We start from the raw sequence: 20,463 nt of genomic DNA, 5'->3' as shown, positions 1-20,463 counted from the left end.
TGTACAATAAAAGTTTTCCCTTTTCACATAAAGTAACGGTCCTAAAAAAAGACCTTTAAATTTCCATACATTTAAACAAAACAGTTTTCTTTAGAAGAAAAATATTCTTCATTTTCATCATCTTCTGTCCAAATCCTCATCTAGAGCTTATTATGTCTATTCTGGGTAATACCCCGTGATATAGTAAGTGTGGAACATCTTAATGTTTAACCATATAAATTTGTAACTAAAATATATCTCAATAAACAAAGCAAATATGACACACCCCAAAATGATTTGTTTGGAGATGCTGATCGCATGAATGTATTGGTAACCCATAGCACTGTCTAACTCTGTTTATTAATTTACACACACACAAACACATATATATCCATAACAAAATAACTTTCAAAGAGGAGACTAAAGGGTGACCAGTGCTTTGACCCTTATTCATTAGTCACCTGTTATTTCAATACCCTACTTTATAAAAACGATTGGAAATGTCACATCTAATCTTAGATATTTTAATGAATGATGTAATGTTAATAAATAATAATGTATTTTGACTGATAAGCTGGTTAAGAAAAACGAGTATTTCTTTCGTTTCTACAAAACAGGCAGACAAACTAGAAATCTGTCCCTTATTTTGCATATTTCTAAAAGACAAACAAAATCTATATCTTTTATTTCACATTTTGTAAACCGAAAGTTCGGTTAAAAACAATATTCGAAGATACGTCAGTGCTTTTGTAAATATTTACTGTTAATTCTAGAGAACCTCACTCTGATAGTTTATAGATTGATGCACCAAGAGGCAATTTAACATTGTTGGGTCGCTGCAGTCAGTATACTATAAGTATCGGAAGCTATAATAGTGACAAATGCCTATTAATCAAAGAACAACAAATATATGACTAGGAATGTTTATAGATTTCGAACATTTTAGTGAATTAACTTTTGTTGTTATTAATTCTACAAGGACATTAGATATTTTCATCGAAAAAAGACCACTCACGTGTGATGAATAGCATTCTCGTGAAGTAAAGTGTATCTGTGTATTAACACAGAATTAATTCGCTCATCGTGAACCATTAATAAAATGTTCAGTTTCAGAACACATAGAAGACTCAGTATTGTTTGTAATTTTGTAAAAGTTTTGTATATAAATCATTATTTATCATAACTATTTGTTATAACCGTTTTACACATTTTATTGTTGTTTATATATTAAAATATATTTGTGTTAAGAAAGAAAATTGTGTGAATCAATCTTGTTGGCAAATACTATAAAGTTGATACATATTGACATTGAATTCACTTCTCAATGAAAATAAAAAATTACGATTATTTAAAATCGTAATACATAACGTATGTAACATAATAAATTGGAGACTCATCCTGAATAAATTATAATGATTAACACTGTTTAGTTAATGTAGAATTATTAAATAGTGTAACAGCATATGGTCAGACTCGTCATTAGGCTTGGAATAATTTTCAAAATTAAAGATCGGTTCATTTCTAATTTATAATATTTACTTAGATCACATAAACATGCAAATTATACGGGATTTAAGTATACCTTATTTATTTGCGCAGGAAGATTTAGTTGTTTCCAGATAGTGTTGATAAACTCATTCACAATTTAGAATTGACAATCACAACCGCAAAAGAACCTCTAGTTTGTTTGTTTGTTTGAAGTTAAACACAAAGATACACAATGGTCTAACTGTGCTGTACTCACCACGGGTATCGAAACCTGGTCTCTAGCATTGTCTGCAGATATACTGCTGTGCTACTGGGAAGCAAACCTTTAGTTATAAATAAAATAATTAATCTACGACTATTTCAAAATAGTTATATTACTTCACATGTATTTTGAAGTTGTTACGTACCAAATGTATCAAAATAATCAGTTACAAATCAGAGTTTAGTAATTTTCTCGTATGAAATTCACTTCTCAACTTAGACTAATGTACTATCTTTAATCTCGGACTTACGTATTACACATATGTTAACAAAACTTCAAAATAGATTAATTACAAAAACATCTTAGTTTATAAATAAAAGTCGAGGTTGGTTTATTATGATTAAATTACACACCATGAATAGTAGTTTCTAACAAATCTCTATCTGGTATGGAAAAACTTATGTTTTATTATAACCCTACGTTATATTGTTAAGATATGTAAGTAAAATCACATATTTAGCAAGCATACTGAACTTTTTGTGAGCAAAACTTTAAGTTATACATGATTTAGGAAAACGTCTTAGTTTCACATCACAACACACCTCAAGTATGTTACTATAAATGAAATATGAGGGAAGGATTATCAAAGTTTCTATATTTTAGACACTGTACAAAATACACCACAACTAAATCACAACACTTTTGCCATAGTTTATCATCATTGATGTTTTTGATGGTATGCGTTTTGTCACTACAGCATTATTTCTACTGATCAAAGTGAGGGAATGAGTATCTCAGTTGTATAAAAATACCAAGATAATAGAAGTTTTCCTCGTATAGACGTGCAAACAATTCGGACACACGACAACTTTTTAGCATATAAGTCCATTGATGAAAACTTTTTATATTTACAATAAACATCACTTTTAATTATTGTTATGTGTATATGTGACAACGTGATAATCTTGTTTGAGATCATATGGGTTTATGAGCTACTTTCAATGTTTTTTGAATTTGCAATTACGTTTATGAGCTAGTTTGAATGTTTTGTGAACTTTTAATAGAAATTGTAGGGATACAAAATAAGTTTTTCGTTTATTATTTTTAATTGTCGCAAAATGAACTACTAGGCAAAAAGGCACAGATGTAAAAGAGTGTGTTTTCGTATAACTAACATGGTTATTTATTTCCCTTAAGATATTTTAGAAATTTAGTATGTTATGTGTGTAATTGTAATAAACTCTAATGAAAAAATTAACGCACACAAAAACTTCATTCTTTAATAATTTACACGTTTGGTAAAGAAATTTCAATAATTTGTTTGTTTTTCTTATAACAAAGCCATATCGGGTTATCTGCTGAGTTCACCGAGGGTAATCGAACCCCTGATTTTAGCGTTGTAAATCCGGAGACATACCGCTGTACTAGCGGGAGACAATTTCAGTACTTAAAGTATAATGTATGAATGTGTAGTTCATTATTAAATGTATTGTGTATTATAATCTCAGTCTAACTAATTATATTTAACAGTTTGTAAAAGTGAATATTAGTTATTATAGTAACTAATGTGAAGTGTATATGTAACAAACACCGAATGGTGTGGTTCATTTCACCAAAAACACTAATCACTTGGTTCTTAATAAGATATCATAAATATTAAAAGTAAAACGGAATCAATCATAGTCAAACTATTTTTCATTTTGAAAAAAAATATTATGCTATATTTATGACTGCCACTATTTGAACTTTTTACCAATTGCTTTATGTCGGGGCAAAATAATCAGTAAAATAACTTCATTTCAAAATACAGTTAAAGTATAAGAATTGTTCACCATTGCTTATAAACTATATAAATTCTTACACACTGAAATCAGCAAATAGTAATATGGAGATAATGCTTATGTAAGTAGTATATTAATGTACTTGAATTTTAATTAAGTATTTATTATACTTTTCAAATTAGTTTTTTTTTACATATATTAATTATAGCATACTGATCTATAACAAAATGGACATTTTATATAAGTAAATCCCAGAACACTGATTTGAAACTGATTTATAGTGTACATAAAGTAAAGTTCTGAAAGATTTGGAACTAGAATTTTTGAATTTTCTTTCAGTTTTATAAGAAAAAAAGCATTAATTGTTTTAGCCTAAGGCAGACACAAAGAGGTGAAAGTTTTCTAAACTTGCCATCAGCTGGTATGCATAAGTAATACACTGAAGGTGTGACTATCAGACCTTGTATTGTGTTCTTAATATCTATTGCAAAAGAGAGCTCGTTTATATCTGTACTGACGTGTTTTAAAAGTTTTATGTCTAACTCATCATGTAACAAGATTAGTGAAAATTTTTCTCTAGGAAGGTAAGAATAATATATCTACAAACAGTAACAATAAACTTTAATGATAAACTTATAAAGCTAAACATGAGATTTAAATAAGGGTTTTTTGTGAATACGAGTTAATTATGGAAGTCAATTAATGATAAGTTGTTTACATACAAAACATCAGAAAATGTAAAGAGTAAGATTAAATATAAAAGTAAAAACTATAAAGAGTATGCTAATTTTTTTTACTAAATTATAAAACAGAATAAAAACGAAATATTATGTGTCATGGAAATATTTCAGCAGTGCATTAGATCTGCTAATAACACTATTATTTTGTATAAATGCAAGTAATGTATAAATGAAAACTATAAACATAAGTTGAAACGGGTTGAAATCTGTATTCGATCCTATAGAAATATAGTAACACCGTTCACCTTTGTAAACCACACACATCTAGACAAACGCCACCAGACTTGTGACAGCATCCGAATATAGCAACACTTGATAGTAACAATATTCAGCTCTAGGAACAGCAAATATTATGTCATGTAATTAAATCTAATGCAATTCTGTAGTTGTAATAGACAGTTATCAATACTAATAACTGTGAAAGGAACATTATGTAAGTTAGATTAAATTGTTAATTTTAAAATTTTGATTACTAATATAAAGTTGATAACACCTACCTTCTGACAGCACATAACTCACTCATGCCATGACACCCTAAAATGCTCCCAGCAACGGACTGATTGAAGAACTTTCACTTGTCATATCATTCTAGCAACATGCCCCTAGAAACACGCTCTCTTAACAACTTTCGCATCGTAACGCACCCTCAGGCTTCAATTCGAAGCACTATGTCAACCTCGTTTCCACCCCTCCTCTCCCGTATAGCCTGATGTCAGTACGTGTGTAGCTAGCTGTCTGGTGGCTTGCGATAAAAAAATCCGGATAACTACTTACAGCACTGTAAGAAGTTAGAAAATAATTGAAAGAAGCGGCTGTCTTTCTTATTTAGCATTATGGAGGCAGCACAACCCCTTATGATTTTGAAACACTATTATCAGATCAGGTGTTGAAGTCAAGAAAAAAAAGAGACTGTGTTTGGCATGGTTTTTGAAAAATAAATATAAAAGACAGAAGAGTAACAAAAGAAAAAGAAAATATCCTCGTAGAAATAAGGACAACTTTTAAAAGTTGAAGGGAAAGTGGAATGTAAGTATAGCTCCATCGTAATAAAATGGTGTCAGAAGTTGTCTACAGAATGATAACGTGCAAAATGAATTCCATAATATTGTCATAAATCTTTTGTATTAAGCATATTATTGCACTCTCTAAATAAGATGTTTAACAGTAAAATGTCTTTCAGTTGTTTCTCATAAAACCTAGTAAGAAACCATAGGTGTACGAGAGATTTTTCAAATGAGGGTGTTTGTACAAAGTTTGTCCGAACGGGTAACGAGTTTTCCAAATGATGTCCATATTTTGTGCTCCTAATTTTGCCTGGAAGTCCGTATTTATTACATGCCAAAAGAGTTACCGCGCCAGCCCCTCATCCCGCATTGAATGCTTATGCAATCAACATTTACGAGTTAATCTTTCCTGTATATAGTACTCTGACATTCAAATGCCGTACGTGTCCTGCACTATACTCGTATATGACGAATCAGCGTTTATTTTTTTCCAATCACTGCATTGTTAAGCTTTCGATATATATATATATATTTAATTTCATGTACTTTAAATGACTTTCGTACATTTTTCAGTTATATTTAGAGTATACTGTAGTGACCATACTTACACAACTTTAAAGACCTCAGTCGTAACTACAGCTGAAACTATCAAACGAATCGCTGCCGAGAAGCTTGGGCTGAAGGATAATTTGGTATTAGCTGAAATCAGATCGGTAGGAGGTAATGTGTGTTTAAAACACATATTTGTCTTTCAGTTACTAAATCGTAGAAATGATCTTTAAGTCAATTATTAAAAAAGTCAAAGCTCAGCTTTGTTCACCAAATATTGGAAAACTTAAAACTAGTTAACTGGTTTCTCTTAGTAGGATATGTAAAGTGTAAGAACTAATATGCTTCTCATATAGAAAACAATATTTTTTAAAAAATATAACATAAAAGAATATTATAAATTATTTATAAGGTTATTGTTTAGGATAAGGAAATTTCTACATATTGGATTTCACTTTTCTAAAATTGTGAGAGAAAAAATATTTGAGATAAAACATATGTACACTGTTATACAAATACTACCACGTTAAGACTAAGCTAAATCGTTCAGTAACGTTACGTAATATTGCGTATATTTAGTATGTACTTTGTTATTTCAGAAATATATCCATTTAAAGATTCTGAAGTCAGTGTTCCAACAGGGCTTACTATTAATGGAAGAATTTTCCTTTCAAATGTGGACCAAGTGAATGCTCTTGTAAGTGTAATATATTATCATATTTATAATCAGATTTTTATCAACATTTAGAATTTTTAGACTGATTTAGAAGATGCTTCTGAGGCAAAGTAGTTCTTTTTAGATTTTAGAAATCATATAAGTCTATCATGGTCAGTTTATAAGTGATTTAATATTATATATTTACTTAATTCACTTTATGCGTAAATTTACACAATATCTTTTTGAATCACTAATATTAAACTAGAATAATTTCTCTTAACTGCTCAAGTATTATTATTATTATTTTATTGCCATTTGGAAGCTGTTTATTCACTTCACATGGACTTGGTAAAAAGAGGCAAAGAAATTCATATCATTCTTAGTTTTTTTGGAAAAGTAAAGATAATCAGGAATTATGTATTTTCATAACTGTGCATCTAGCAACTATTAATCATCACCAGGTCAAAATTATTAGTATTTGCCAACAAGATTGATACACACTATTTTCTTTCTTACCACAAATATATTTTAGTATACAAAAGGTAATGCAATTTATAATAACGGTTATCACAAATAGTTTTTACGAATAATTTATTTACAATAGTTTTACAAACTTATGAACGATACTGAGTCTTCTATCTAGTCTGGAACTGAATGTTTTATCAACGGTTTACTATGAGTGAATTAGTTTCGATTTGATATCAGTTCAGTTCACCAAACAGGTAAGTTAAGTACTTTAAACGTTAACCTTTATTTTTGGCTGGTCTTAAGCTTTACAAGCTGATTTTTCACCATTGAAGTTAGGTAATGTTTTCATAAAATTGTTGATGTTCGATGTGAATTCACTGAAGTTGATTGTTTTGTAACATTCAAAATCTTTAAACAATCCTGGTTAAGTATATATAGTTTCCCGATTAATAAGCGTTTATCACAGTTATATCTTCTGATGTTTACCTTCTACTAACTGTAGCAAACTAACTATATAAACTGTCTCTTTACGTGTCGCGTTCATTTATAAGCTTGAGAGGAGAGTTTCTAGAAATTTCAGCTAAGGCAACAATTCTGGTATTTCAGTATAATTATGGTATTTGTTGTTTCTTACCCTCGAGAATCTTCTACAAATTTAGTGAATGGGTGTGAATTTCGCTATACACATTTAACAGTATAAGCTATATGCGTTTCTAAATATATGTTTAACTAAAACAAACATCGATATTAAAATAAATATATAACAGTAAATATGTTATAGTATATAAACTCTGCTATAAAACATTTCAGTCTGTAAATAATGATGCCTCTTCTGGTGAAACCGTGAACGTAATAAATTTAGTATTTTGAAAAATGCAGCGGTCTTGTTTTTCTCAGTTCTGTAATAATATTCATTATATGATGAATTATGAATCCTTTACAATGTTATTGCTTTTACTTCATATAGGCAAACAGTTTATAAACAACCACAATATATTTTACAAAATTATTGAGTTCAAAAAGGATAGTTATTTGCAGCTTACAGCAATATTTTACCACGTAAATGATTTTTTTATTATATTATTAAATTATATTTAACTATTTGCTGAAAAGTATAGGTGTATTTAAAATTCTGGAGATATTGATAAATCTTGCAGATAAATAAATCATACAAAGGATAAAAAATATTATGTATGAGAAGTACAAATCTTTAAAGTGACAAAATGTTTTAGAGACCTCTTCCAGAACAAGAAGGACCAAAAGAAGGAACGGGTGATGTACTAGAAATGTTCAGTAGTCATGACCTAGCCCATCAGATGTCTCTATATGACTGGGAGCTATTTAATGCGATTCACGAGGTTATTTGCACATTTTCTGTCTTTAGTAATCTCCTCATAAAGACAAATTTTTCAGAAAACTTATAATATTCAAATATAGTCATTCCTCTGTTTTTATACAATGATAAATGCTCATAAAAAAAACTAATATTAATTATTAATGAAATTCAACTCTTCATTAACACTACGTTTATTTAACTGTAAGTACTGATCTGAATTAACAATAAGATTTTGTGATGACGTACAAACTTACAAATTAATTTTTATTACTGAAATTTCACTCTTTACCTTAAAATACTTATAATTATTCTACTTTGATAACACCATATTTTTGTACAAAGAAGTGGAATTAAATCAATGATAATATTTGTTAAAATCAAAGAAATGGCTAGAACGATTGTGTGTGAAAAGCACTTAAATTGTTAACATTTCAACCAAACGTGGAAGTCGTTTGCCCGAAATGTTGATTGGGAAGTCGTTAAAAGTAATGATAGCCCGATCTTAAAATTATCTTAATGTAAATTAAAGCACACCAGCTTTTATTATGGTCTAATATTTTTAAGAGGCATTAGTTCAAGAAATGTGCGTTAAGTTCGAGCTCTATTTTCATTACTTTAAAGAAGGAGAGGTTGAAAATAATTATAACTCAATTGAAAATCATATGAAGGTAGATAAAACACTGTTTGTTTGTTTTCAGTATGAACTGATCTATCAGGTTTTTGGACGACATCAGTTCAGGAAATCTATGTCAAACTTGGATGTTTTTTTGGGAAGGTTCAACGTACTCCAGTTTTGGGTAGTGACAGAGCTTTGTCTAGCGTCTTCTCTGAGCAGACGAGTCCAACTTTTACGGAAGTTCATAAAAGTGGCTGCATAGTAAGTTTCTGTAAAACAGTCTTAACAAGAACGAATGCCTTAGATTTTAAGTTTTTGATTGAGTATGTTAAATGTGATAGAATAAATTTTATTTCAATCTGCCCGTAAAAACAATAAAATTGTGAAAATTCAGTTGGAAAGAATTAGCATGAATTTCAAGAATAATAAAGTCACTTTGAAAAGTATTAAGTTTTGTAAGTGTTTAACTGTAAACAAAATCAAAATAAATTGAATTACCCAATTCCAAGCGTAAATATATCTCTTTAGATCTGTTAATTGTATACTTATTATTATTAATAAACAAAATTCATCTAATACTCCTCTTTTTAATATAAACTTAGTCACACGCCTGCCTGCATTCCATAATAATTGTACTTTTAAATAATTGAAAAAACTATATACACCAATATTATTAAAAAGTCCTATCATAAGTTATGCATTGCATTTCAACTACTGCGTACGAGTTGTATGCCATGAAGACATTACACATTATGAGTATGTGTTTCTACACATATTATTTCACACCAAGGAAACATATAAATTTATAAATGTAATATTTGGGCTGAAAACTTGCATCAAGTGAAATCTGTTAATAATGTTTGATTTTAAGATTAGGTGTCCATGATATTATTTCCTTTAATAACATTAACTTTAACATTCATTCCATTTTTGTGAAACATCACATTCATTACTTTGCAGATTACCACGTCAACTTATATGGAGATCTATTGTATTAATTACAATTTTGCAATTCTTTATAGTAGGCTTTATTTTTATAGTTTGTTATTTTTAGGAGGGTGACAATGACAATTACAACTTGTTTACTATCAACTTAAGCCAAAAGTTACGGCAACTATCTGAAGTTAGATTTCAAGATTTTGAGTAAGGAAGCATGAACATGTAATCACCTATTTTTCATTGTTCTTTTTCGATTTTTATATAACGAAAAACAAAGTGTTTTATTTGCCATTCTTCTGGTTTTGAATAAAAGGACATGAACAAGAATAAGTTTGTTTTTCGGCTTCAAAAATGAGAAAGTAACTGGTTCTTCTTTTTTTTGTTTTTCAATTTTTTAGCAAAGGAAAATGAACAACAAACCTGTATGTTTCTGTTCCTCGTTTCTCTTGTCTTTTACTTAACGAAAAACGAAATGCTTAGTTGATAAACTAGAAAGTACAAAGAACCAATATGTGTTTCGCTGTCCGTTTTTTGTTTGAATAATGAAAAACGAAGTGGTTACTCTTTCATTTTCTAGTTTTTAAATATAACATAAAGAAGGAACTATTCTGTTGTTCTTATGGCTTTTGGAAAACAAAAAACGAACTAGTTGTTACCAGTTTTTGGATAAAGAAAAATGAACAACGAATCAGTTTCTTTTTTCATTTGATATTTCTTTGTAACGTTATACTACTATGACCACAGGATGAATTCATTAATCAGCAAATAGTTTTCTCGATTAAAGATATGGAACGTCATTTGGTCGATTAGAATAAGCAATGTTTAATGATAGTCCACTCAACGCTGTTAAAGTACGTTTAAGTGTAATTTTATAAAGTTTATTTTATATCATTTTTATAAATAGGAGGAAAATGCTGATAATGTTTGTAACCTACTTTCTTGAAATTAAAAAAAAGTCTTACCAGAATAGTTTTAACTGACCGTGATGCTTTTAAACAAAATGTCTGTGCTTGCTTTGCGCTGATAACAGAATGGAAATTTTTGGGTTTTCAACTTTATTTTATCACTAGGTTTGATTATATCCGCTAAGTTCACCAAGGGAAATCGAACCCCCTGGTTTAAGCATTGTAAATCTCGTAGACTTACCGCTTAGACAGCGGGAGACAAATTCGGTCTTGGTATTTCATCCTGTAATGTTGTCGCACAACCATTTACAAATAATCAGTCTGCGTGGATACCAGTGTTTAAATAATTAAACAATATCAGTAAACTTACCTTCTTATCTTGGAATAGAAGGCAGATACATTAATCAGAAACAATGTTACAAATAATAAATGCATGGAAAAGGCTTATATAGCGAAAATGTTAATACTGGAGATGTCCCATCAACATATTCTTTTCAAAACAATGCATTAATTTTAATTTAAAATTAATATTAGGAAGTGAAAGATTTGTCCAATAAAAGTTTATAAAATAGTAAATATAAGGTTTGCAAGTAAATGGATTAATTTCTTTGTGCATAAACTTGCTGCAGAGAATCCATTGCACTCTTTATACTTCAAGACAAATCGCATTGTGCGGGAGGCTGCATGAAAAGAAACAAAAACATTGCTCTTTCTTTACTGGAAAAACAGTTTACATGTTTTGAAAATAAAGAAATAGCCAGAACAGGAAAGTCAGTGAAAGCTAATTTATCAACTGTAAGTCCGTATACTGTTATCAAGCATGAGGTAGGATTCACTAAAAGCAGACCGACAAGAAAGATGGATCGTAGACTAGTAACTGCTGAAATCATTTAGATTGGCCCATCAAATGCACATTCCCTGTTCTCAGCTGAAATTACTGAACTTTCATATAAGGTTGGCAGTATTTTAAGATTTGGGCGAAAAATGAATTTGTTTTTTTGTTTTTTATTTTATGCAAAGCTACATAAGAGCTATCTGCGCTAGCCATCCTTAATTTAGCAGTGTAAGGCTAGAGGGAAGGCAGCTAGTCATCACCACCCACCGCCAACTCTTGGGCTACTCTTTTACCAACGAATATTGGAATTGACCGTAACATTATAACGCCCCCACGGCTGAAAGGGTGAGCATGTTTGGTACGACAGGAATTCGAACCCGCGAACTCCTTAACCCACCTGGCCATGCCCCGCCACAAAGAATGTAATGCAGAAACTGTTCTCCGAGAACAATATATCAGAAACTTGCATTGTTAAAGGAAATATATGAGGATTTGAATGATGATCCTTGTGCAGTAAGATTCGGCATCCAGAAGTTTACCTGTATGACTGAGAACAGCTAATAATACTTGCAGGTGTAATTGCTAATAAGAAAGTAATTCTATATTTTGATGATACTAGTGCAGTTGTAAACGAAATCTTAGAACATGGAAAGAGACAGCTGTTTTTATCAATCATCCTCAAATTACAAGAGAAAGGTGACCCACCACTACCAGTAGCAGAAATTATCAGCAACCAATGGTGTTGGTGTTGATGTTGGATACTACCTCATGCTCATGACCACGGGCCAAGTCATCTTGATATGTAGTGGTTGATTACAGTTGGCCTTTCAACCAAGAAATCTCCAGTTACCTTAATTGTTCATGGGTTGTACTACACAAGGAATGTGAATGGGAAGAGAAGTTTACCTACATATGCTTTGTACATTTACTACATCAAAATTTCTTAACATCTTTACAATAAACGCATACTTTAAGAAAAATCGCATTGTGCGGGAAGCTACATGAAAAACATTGCTCTTTCTTTTCATAATCGAGTAGTGAATCTAGCTTCAGCCTCCGAGCCCAATATAGAACATATTTATTGAAATGTTGCTTCATGCGAGATCATAACTGATTGAAGTAATTTTATTTTAGGACTAGCTAAGTACTTCGAAAAAATAAATGTATTTATGTTGCGCAACCTGAACAAGAAGTAATGAATGTTCTTCTTTCACATACCAGAAATTATATTAATTACTTAGGAAAATTTCTTGAGCTGCTATTTACATCCAAGCGCTGATTCGGATTTTTCTTATATACATATTTTTGTGTTCTTTCCCCTTTTACCAGTCTCACTAATATATTTTTGTTTCTCTTAGACACTAATTTTCTGATCAAATGTAACTGCCAAACTCTGTACTTATCTTTTATTTTCAATATTTTTAAGACGGCATCTTGTATCGATGTTTAAATGATGCACTCACGCAACATGAAATGCTTTGTGAGTTCTTATGCTCATTTATCATTAATACTTATGTAGACACTGTATTCTGCAATTTGTAGAAAATCTCAAACTGAATGCTATGAAATATTCAAAGTTATCTACCTGATTAACCTTAATAATGTTCTGTAAACATAACTGTATTCATTCAGCCTTACTTTAATAATGTTCTGTAAACATAACTGTATTCATTCAGCCTTACTTTAATAATGTTCTGTAAACATAACTGTATTCATTCAGCCTTACTTTAATAATATTCTGTAAATATAACTGTATTCATTCAGCCTTACTTTAATAATGTTCTGTAAACATAACTGTATTCATTCAGCCTTACCTTAATAATGTTCTGTAAACATAACTATATTCGTTCAGCCTTACCTTAATAATGTTCTGTAAACATAACTGTATTCATTTAGCCTTACTTTAAAACTCTGTATTTTAATTTTGAAACTTGTTTACATTATTTTCAGGTTTATTGTACTATCGTCTGCATAATCAATGACATTATTAGTCTAAGAAATTAAAGTAAATACTTATAAAATGTTCTGATTGTTAAGTAACACTTCATAGGCTAAAAAGATGGGTTTCAACTTCATGAGAGGAAATCTAAGAAATGTTCAACACAGAGCTTTAACAAAAAATACAATTACAAAAAAACGCGTTATATTAAAACACATAAAACACAAATATTTAATAAGCTACTAATAAGCTACAAATTACGTTGTGAAAATTGTAAAATTATTTATAAATAGAAGACGCATATTTAGACAAGGCACTAATATGATGAAGTATATTATTTCTAGCTTAAAACAAAATTTCCAAAATAAATAAGAAACCTTTAGTTTCTTTCTGTTTAGAGTTATAATCACAGTTGAAACATACACTCAAACAGTTATATAAAAAAAATCTTACTACAGAGACTCAAAAAAATCTAAATCAAATAAAGCGGTATGGTGGATAATGTAATTGGTTAGAAACCAAATTGAATATATATTTATGAACTGTTTATAGACGTATTTATATATATTTTACGTGTTACAGCTGTCGAGGTTACCAAAATCTCAACGCCTTTTACGCGATCGTTATGGGACTGAGTAACGTCGCAGTAAACCGAATGTCACTCACTTGGGAGAGGCTACCAGGGAAGCTCAGGAAAATGTACGCAGATTTTGAAGCACTGATTGATCCGTCGCGAAATAATAGACGCTATAGGATCTTTGTTGCTAAGATGGCGCCACCTATAATACCTTTCATGCCCTTGCTTCTTAAGGACATGTCCTTTTCACACGAAGGAAACAAAACATACTTAGAAGGACTCGTTAATTTCGAAAAAATGGTAAATATTCTTTCTAGGTGCTCGCTTTAATCCATTGACTGATGATTCGCTGCATAGGGTACGATCAGAAATTATTCGCTCGATATGTAAATTGTTAGCTCTTCGCCAGGAGAGTATAGCTTATATGGTGTTATATCTTCGGTATGTAATTTTTTAACTCCTGTCTATGAAAGTGCGGTTTATTTGGTGTTATATCTTCGATATGGAAATTGTTAGCTCCTCTCCAGTAAAATAGAGCAGGAGAGTTTTCATTTCTTTATTAAGTAAACAAATATCTCTTGTTTAGAACATTTTAGCGTCATTATTGTTCTTTTTATTTAGTGTGTGAGCTACTAGATATTTATTCTAAAAGTGTAGTATTTTTGATGCACTTTTTCTTTTTAATGTAAAGTTTTAGCTGTTTGAAGGGAAGTAAGTTTACGTATGTTTGTTTTTTTCTGATGGTAGCAATCCTATATTAATTCATATTGTGTATATGTCAATGTGTTTGTTTGCCCGGGAACTCTTCCCACAGTTTTGAAGCCACCAGCATCTCAGGGGTGGTTTCTGTATGATGAAGCTCTCCTTCCAAGTTGATTCTACAACGTGTCCTGAAGGTCTAATAGGAGTAAAGGGTTATAAGAGTATGTTCAAGGTCATTCAAACTGAACCTGACAAAGGCTTTTGCATTTCTTGCTCCCTTGGGGCTCCTAGCGTTATTACGTTGAAATTGTGTTCATATTCTAACTTTGAAAGTGAGAAAAGACATTTTAAAATATCAATACGGTGGATAGTCCTCTTACGTTATAAACAATTAAAAACATTTACTTATGTTCATTAGCATTATGTAAAGGGGCTTGCTTTCAAACCAGGTTTCTTCCAAGAACTATAAATCCACTCCAGTAAAATTACATTCTGAAAACTTTCCCATGTTATTCAGAAGTACATTATTGTTTACTTTTGCTGTATTGTTTATTCCTAATACACACCAAGTGGTGTTGATATTAAAGTTTGTAAAAAGGCAAAATGTAACTTGTTGTGAGATAGAGTGCTATTTTTTAAGTCAGTATGGATGGGAGCAAATGAAGGAGTGATGATCACGTTTTCTCTCTGATAAGCCTATTTAGTCTACTTTTAGAAGTAATCTGAACATTTGAAGTAAGTCATCTAATTTGCAGTTCATTGCAACTTATTTTATTGCCAGTCGTGAAACCTTTGAATGAGTATCATATTTTTCATTGAAATCCTATCTTCTATATAACTTCTCGCTAAAGATCAGCAAAATATTAATTACATTAATATTAAGATTAAAAAGATTAAGGTAAATACTTGGATTAAAACTTTCGTAAACTCGTTTACGTTCAACTTTCATGTTGTTGCTGGTAATATGAGGTTTAGAACTTCTCGCTGTTTATGCGCTTAATATTTTTAGGATTTAAGTGTATAAGGATCTAATCAACTCAATATTTATGTAAATGATGCTTTTTTTTTTAAATCTAGATCATAGTTGCTATTTGGATAGCACTTAGATATTGCTAGTGAAAGTTATCTGCTAAAACTTTTTTATTAGGAGTATTATAACCTTTTATTATATATGTAAGTTATTGAACACTTTAAAACACTTTATTATTTGTTTAGCACATGATTGCACAGACGTTACGAACATTGCGGTACTGCAGAAGTCAAGCCTTAGGTAAGATAGTTTGTATTTTATTTCCTGGTTTGTAATAATAATTACCTGTATTCGGGCACTATAGCTTAAAATTTGTTTATTTTATCCACTTTATTAGCTCCAATGCTTTGAGTGAAAACATCTAATTTTCTATTCTTCTACAATATTAAAATACGTATGTATAGATTTAAACCTTGTAAAATTTAATTTGAAATTATTTGCATGTGTATAATTTTTACTATCAAAATATGGTTTTTTATTGTACTTTTTATATGTAATTCTTTTATGAAACTTTTCAGAATGTTCTGGAATCATTTGTGGCAAATACATTTTGTAAAATATTTATGTGTGTGCAACTAATTGCTTGTATGATGATTAATTTGTTTCTTCGAGTTTTTTTTAATAATATACCATCAACGTGCATTCAATTCTATTACTTTTGCTAAATGTCCAATTTATTTATTGAGTGATTTTACTCAAATTATTTTATAAGTTCTGTACGCTCACTATTATAAAAAGCAGCATGTAAAGTACCTAAAATTATGCAAGATTTAGTCCTAAATGGCAGTAAACAGTGTAAAAATCTGAGCGGTAATCTGAAGGATAATTAATTTTTTTCTAAATATCGTGAACGTTAACCGATATTTTATTTCCTATTTACTCTTCGAAACTAAGCATAAAATGGCAGTGTTGTAATTGTAAATTGTATAATACATTCTGCTGTTTGTTCTCTTGATTGACACGAAAGTAAAAGGTATTATACATTTAAATATATAGAAAAAATTGTGATAGGATTTCATACTTAATACTGCGCTCAAACATGCAGCGATTTTATAAAACCTATTCTGCTCCTTTGTTGTTTCTGAAAATGTTTCCCACAAAAAGAATAAAAAGAAACTCATAAAATATAAGAACTGCATACCGATCAATTTATACTTTAAAAATTAGTTACACCGAAGCATAAACTTCCCTTTTAATGATTAAGTGAAAACTTTATATTGAGCCTCTTGCTGGGAGACTGAAGGCATATAATGACGAATCAAAGAGATTTAAAAATTCTAATCAATAAACAAAAATACGTTTATATATGCAGCGTTGCAAAAGATGTTCACAAACATTAAATAAATTACACTTTACCCTAAACTACATATCTGATTAAGAAGAGATTGAAATGTTAGCTCAAGTTCAAAAAAGAAAATTTGATTATTTAGCTATTTAGAAGTTTTAGAAAAATCACTGGATAAAGCAGCAATACGAATCACATACTTGAAACACAAATTCTTAGAATAAAATACCATCTTTTAGTTGTCATAGCTTAAGACTCTATGCCTGCTTTGTCAGTTCAACAGCAAAACTGTTACATACAAATGAATAACCTGATAACTGATGTCGAAAGGCCGAGCCATTGTTTCGTAAGCTTTATGTCTTTATCTTGCATCTCTGAATCAGTAGGATTTCTTTTACATGATGTAACAAAATACATTTATATGTACCTCAGTTTAAAAAATATATTTATTAGAACTTAAAAGCGTATATTATCTCCGCTACAAATTTACTGCTAAATGTAACATTTAATAGAGATGTATATTTCTCTACTTTCTAGTCTTGGAGGCACCACCAATGAGTAAAGTCCAGCAGGAAGTAAGAGAATACATTAGGTAACGACTAAATTTAAGAAATTTTGATGCACTTTAGACATGTTTTAAATTATATTTTACACTCAGTAAATCCGAAAACATGTTTTATGCATCTTATAACACAAACCTCATTAAAAATGTGAATCAGATAAAAGTTTAGTTACTTTTAGCTTAAGGTAAATAAGAGAGGTTGAATGTGTTCAATAATAGTACAAACAAATAAAATCGGGTTGTTACAGTCTTTGCCGCAATGATTAACGTGGACTCGAATGTAGCATAAATTGCTCAATATACCAGATTTTTTTATTTCAAATCATTTTTAAAGAAGTTTTCTATACAGTTGTTTATAGAATTTGGTAGAGGTCTACAGTGGTAAATGTGACACTCGAGTTTATTACGTAACTAGAGCTTTGATCAATATACTGACCAATGAGAGTAAATGAAGTCATTATCATACTCTTCAAGTTTATTTTGGACAGTATGAAAGCAGTAGATCATTTAATTATTGTTTTAGAATAAGTCTCTTCCTCAACTGAATAGACACGATAAGAGCAATGTTCAAAGTATACATAGAAAGCTGTTCACCCTTCTAAATAAATCAGACTTTCAATTTTAGTTATGAAAATTGTTACCAATCTATTAACAATTCTTCAGTAGCTCATACCTTAGAACAACTACAGGAAAGTTAAATGGCACTATATCTTAATACTACCATCAATCATAAGACAGGAAAATATGACTCACTGGTTTCGTTCATTCATAGTGTGCAGTATAAGCCAGTGAAGTCGTTTTATTCTGTTCTTGCTTTAACTTTATTGTGATTAACATTATTGTTTTGGATGTTAAACATATCTAATTTTATTTCTATATTTTTGTTATGGAGATTAGCTTTTATTGTTATTTTAATATGTAAACTAGAAACAAAAAATTCTCAAGTTGGCCAAATCGCGTGAGATAGCTGTGAGTTTACAGCATAAAATTTTATTAACAATGGAAGTACCCAACTGAAAAGAACAATGTATTCTAATCTTGAAAACTAAAAAACTTCTAATCGGAAGTTAATATTATCTTACTTACATCTGAAATAGATATTTTGAGAAAATTTTTCGTTTCTCATTTAACAGTTTGCATTACATTTGTCACATAGTACGGATGAATATTGGCCAATTAAGCCCTAAATATGAAAGGAAGCAACCAACAACGAAAAAATCTGACACCTTTTGTACTTTACAAACTTATCCGTTTGTCCTTTCTTTCAAGTTATGTTTACTGGCTGTGGCAAAGGATTTTGTCGAACGTAGCCGGTCAAGTAAACAGACTTTGATACGAATATTTCTGCAAAACATAAATTCTATTACATAACATGCGTGTCTTGGGTCCTAATAAATGATCCTTATAGTACATAACGCAGGTAGTCGCATAATAAATTGTAACATATTTGGTAATTAGTTAAAACTGTGAAAGCGAAAGTGGGTATTAGGAAACCTAAATATATCAAAAAGATAGCAATATTGAGAAATATGATAGCATACTTATTCTGTATATAAACATCAGTTTTAGTGTAATTATTTCAGCTGAGAAACACGGTTAATATTGTTAGTCTTCTGTTAAACCGAGTAAAAACTATTAAAAACACGTGAATTTCATTTTATGTTGAATAAACTGTATAACTATACTCTATCTTTTATATTTTAGAAATATAAAAGTTATTGACAATCAGCGCCGTTTGACTCAACTTTCAAACTCCCTGGAACCCAGACGAGCCTGCTAAAGTTATAGCATACTGAAGATAGTAGACAGATGGAATAGATAATGCTCACCATTGAAAATATTTTGATAAAGAAAGAGAAGGATAAATTGTATTTATTTGTATGTTAATCTAACATAATGAGATTAAAATATGATGATTAAATCATCACCCTATTTCGATATATACATATATTCTCTATATATTTGTGCGTTGTTTGTGTATATCGCGAGGTAAATTTTGTATAAAGTTATGTCAAAATAAGTGTTGTACTTGTTTGACATGTTTTGTATCAGATCGCTTGTTATACGTATAAGTGAAAATAATGTATAGTGTAACTAATGAATCAAATCCTATCCTTTACTGAATATCTATCAAAATATATATAAAACATATATACATGCATATATAAAACAATTGTCGTGTTTTTCTTCAACGAAATGTACGACTAGGCACTGAAAAATCATCGTAGACAACTGTTCACAACTCTTTTATGATTTTTCTTTTTCTCTAAATGACAATCAAGTGAGACATGTCGTACTTCCTACATAGTAATACTTAATTTGAAGAAACATGTACATTTCCCAGAATTTAGTCCATAAAACAATAAAAAAATGTAGATAGCTTTTCATTTGTATTTTTTTTTTCAATTTTATGTTATAAATCTAACATCATATGCAAAAGTAAATCAGTTGTATACGTGATATCAATTGGAATGTGGAGATTAAATATAGTTGAAATAATTAATCTTCAAAAAATTTAAACAATTATCCTTCACGTGTCATTATACTGGTATTTTAAATTTTATATTAGCTTTTTATTTAGTCTGTATTAAACTTGTAACAATTTTTGGTCAATCGGTCTCAATTTTACGGTTTTTTTTACATCCTGTATAAACTTTATTAAAAAATAAACACTTTCAATTTAATTTAAGTGATTTTCTATAATAATGAAAAGGGAGATGTTGCTGTTCAAAGATTTGCTCTTATACGTTAAATGGTTAATAATAAATATGCAACAAATCTTAATGATGCAATCAGAGACAAAGGTAATATACTTGAAATATACGACTATTCAGTTCTAATAAGAGACTTAATATGCTAAATACAGGT

General features: G+C 29.9%; 1 protein-coding gene across 1 annotated transcript in view; it reads left to right on the top strand.

Moving 5' to 3' along the window:
- Positions 1-20,196, top strand: part of LOC143251652 (rap guanine nucleotide exchange factor 4-like) — a 249,897-nt gene extending 229,701 nt beyond the window's left edge. Inside the window, exons 22-29 of the mRNA XM_076502913.1 lie at positions 5,768-5,914; positions 6,343-6,440; positions 8,102-8,227; positions 8,904-9,082; positions 14,022-14,316; positions 15,934-15,988; positions 17,571-17,625; positions 19,300-20,196. Coding sequence (XP_076359028.1) covers positions 5,768-5,914; positions 6,343-6,440; positions 8,102-8,227; positions 8,904-9,082; positions 14,022-14,316; positions 15,934-15,988; positions 17,571-17,625; positions 19,300-19,375 — 1,031 coding nt within the window. The 3' untranslated portion in view covers positions 19,376-20,196. The remainder of the gene's footprint in view (positions 1-5,767; positions 5,915-6,342; positions 6,441-8,101; positions 8,228-8,903; positions 9,083-14,021; positions 14,317-15,933; positions 15,989-17,570; positions 17,626-19,299) is intronic.
- The last annotated feature ends 267 nt before the right edge of the window (positions 20,197-20,463 follow it).

The sequence above is a fragment of the Tachypleus tridentatus genome, chromosome 6 (assembly GCF_004210375.1).
Source record: "Tachypleus tridentatus isolate NWPU-2018 chromosome 6, ASM421037v1, whole genome shotgun sequence".
In the NCBI taxonomy this organism is placed as follows: Eukaryota; Metazoa; Arthropoda; class Merostomata; order Xiphosura; family Limulidae; genus Tachypleus; species Tachypleus tridentatus.
This window is presented reverse-complemented; position numbering and strand designations above follow the sequence as displayed.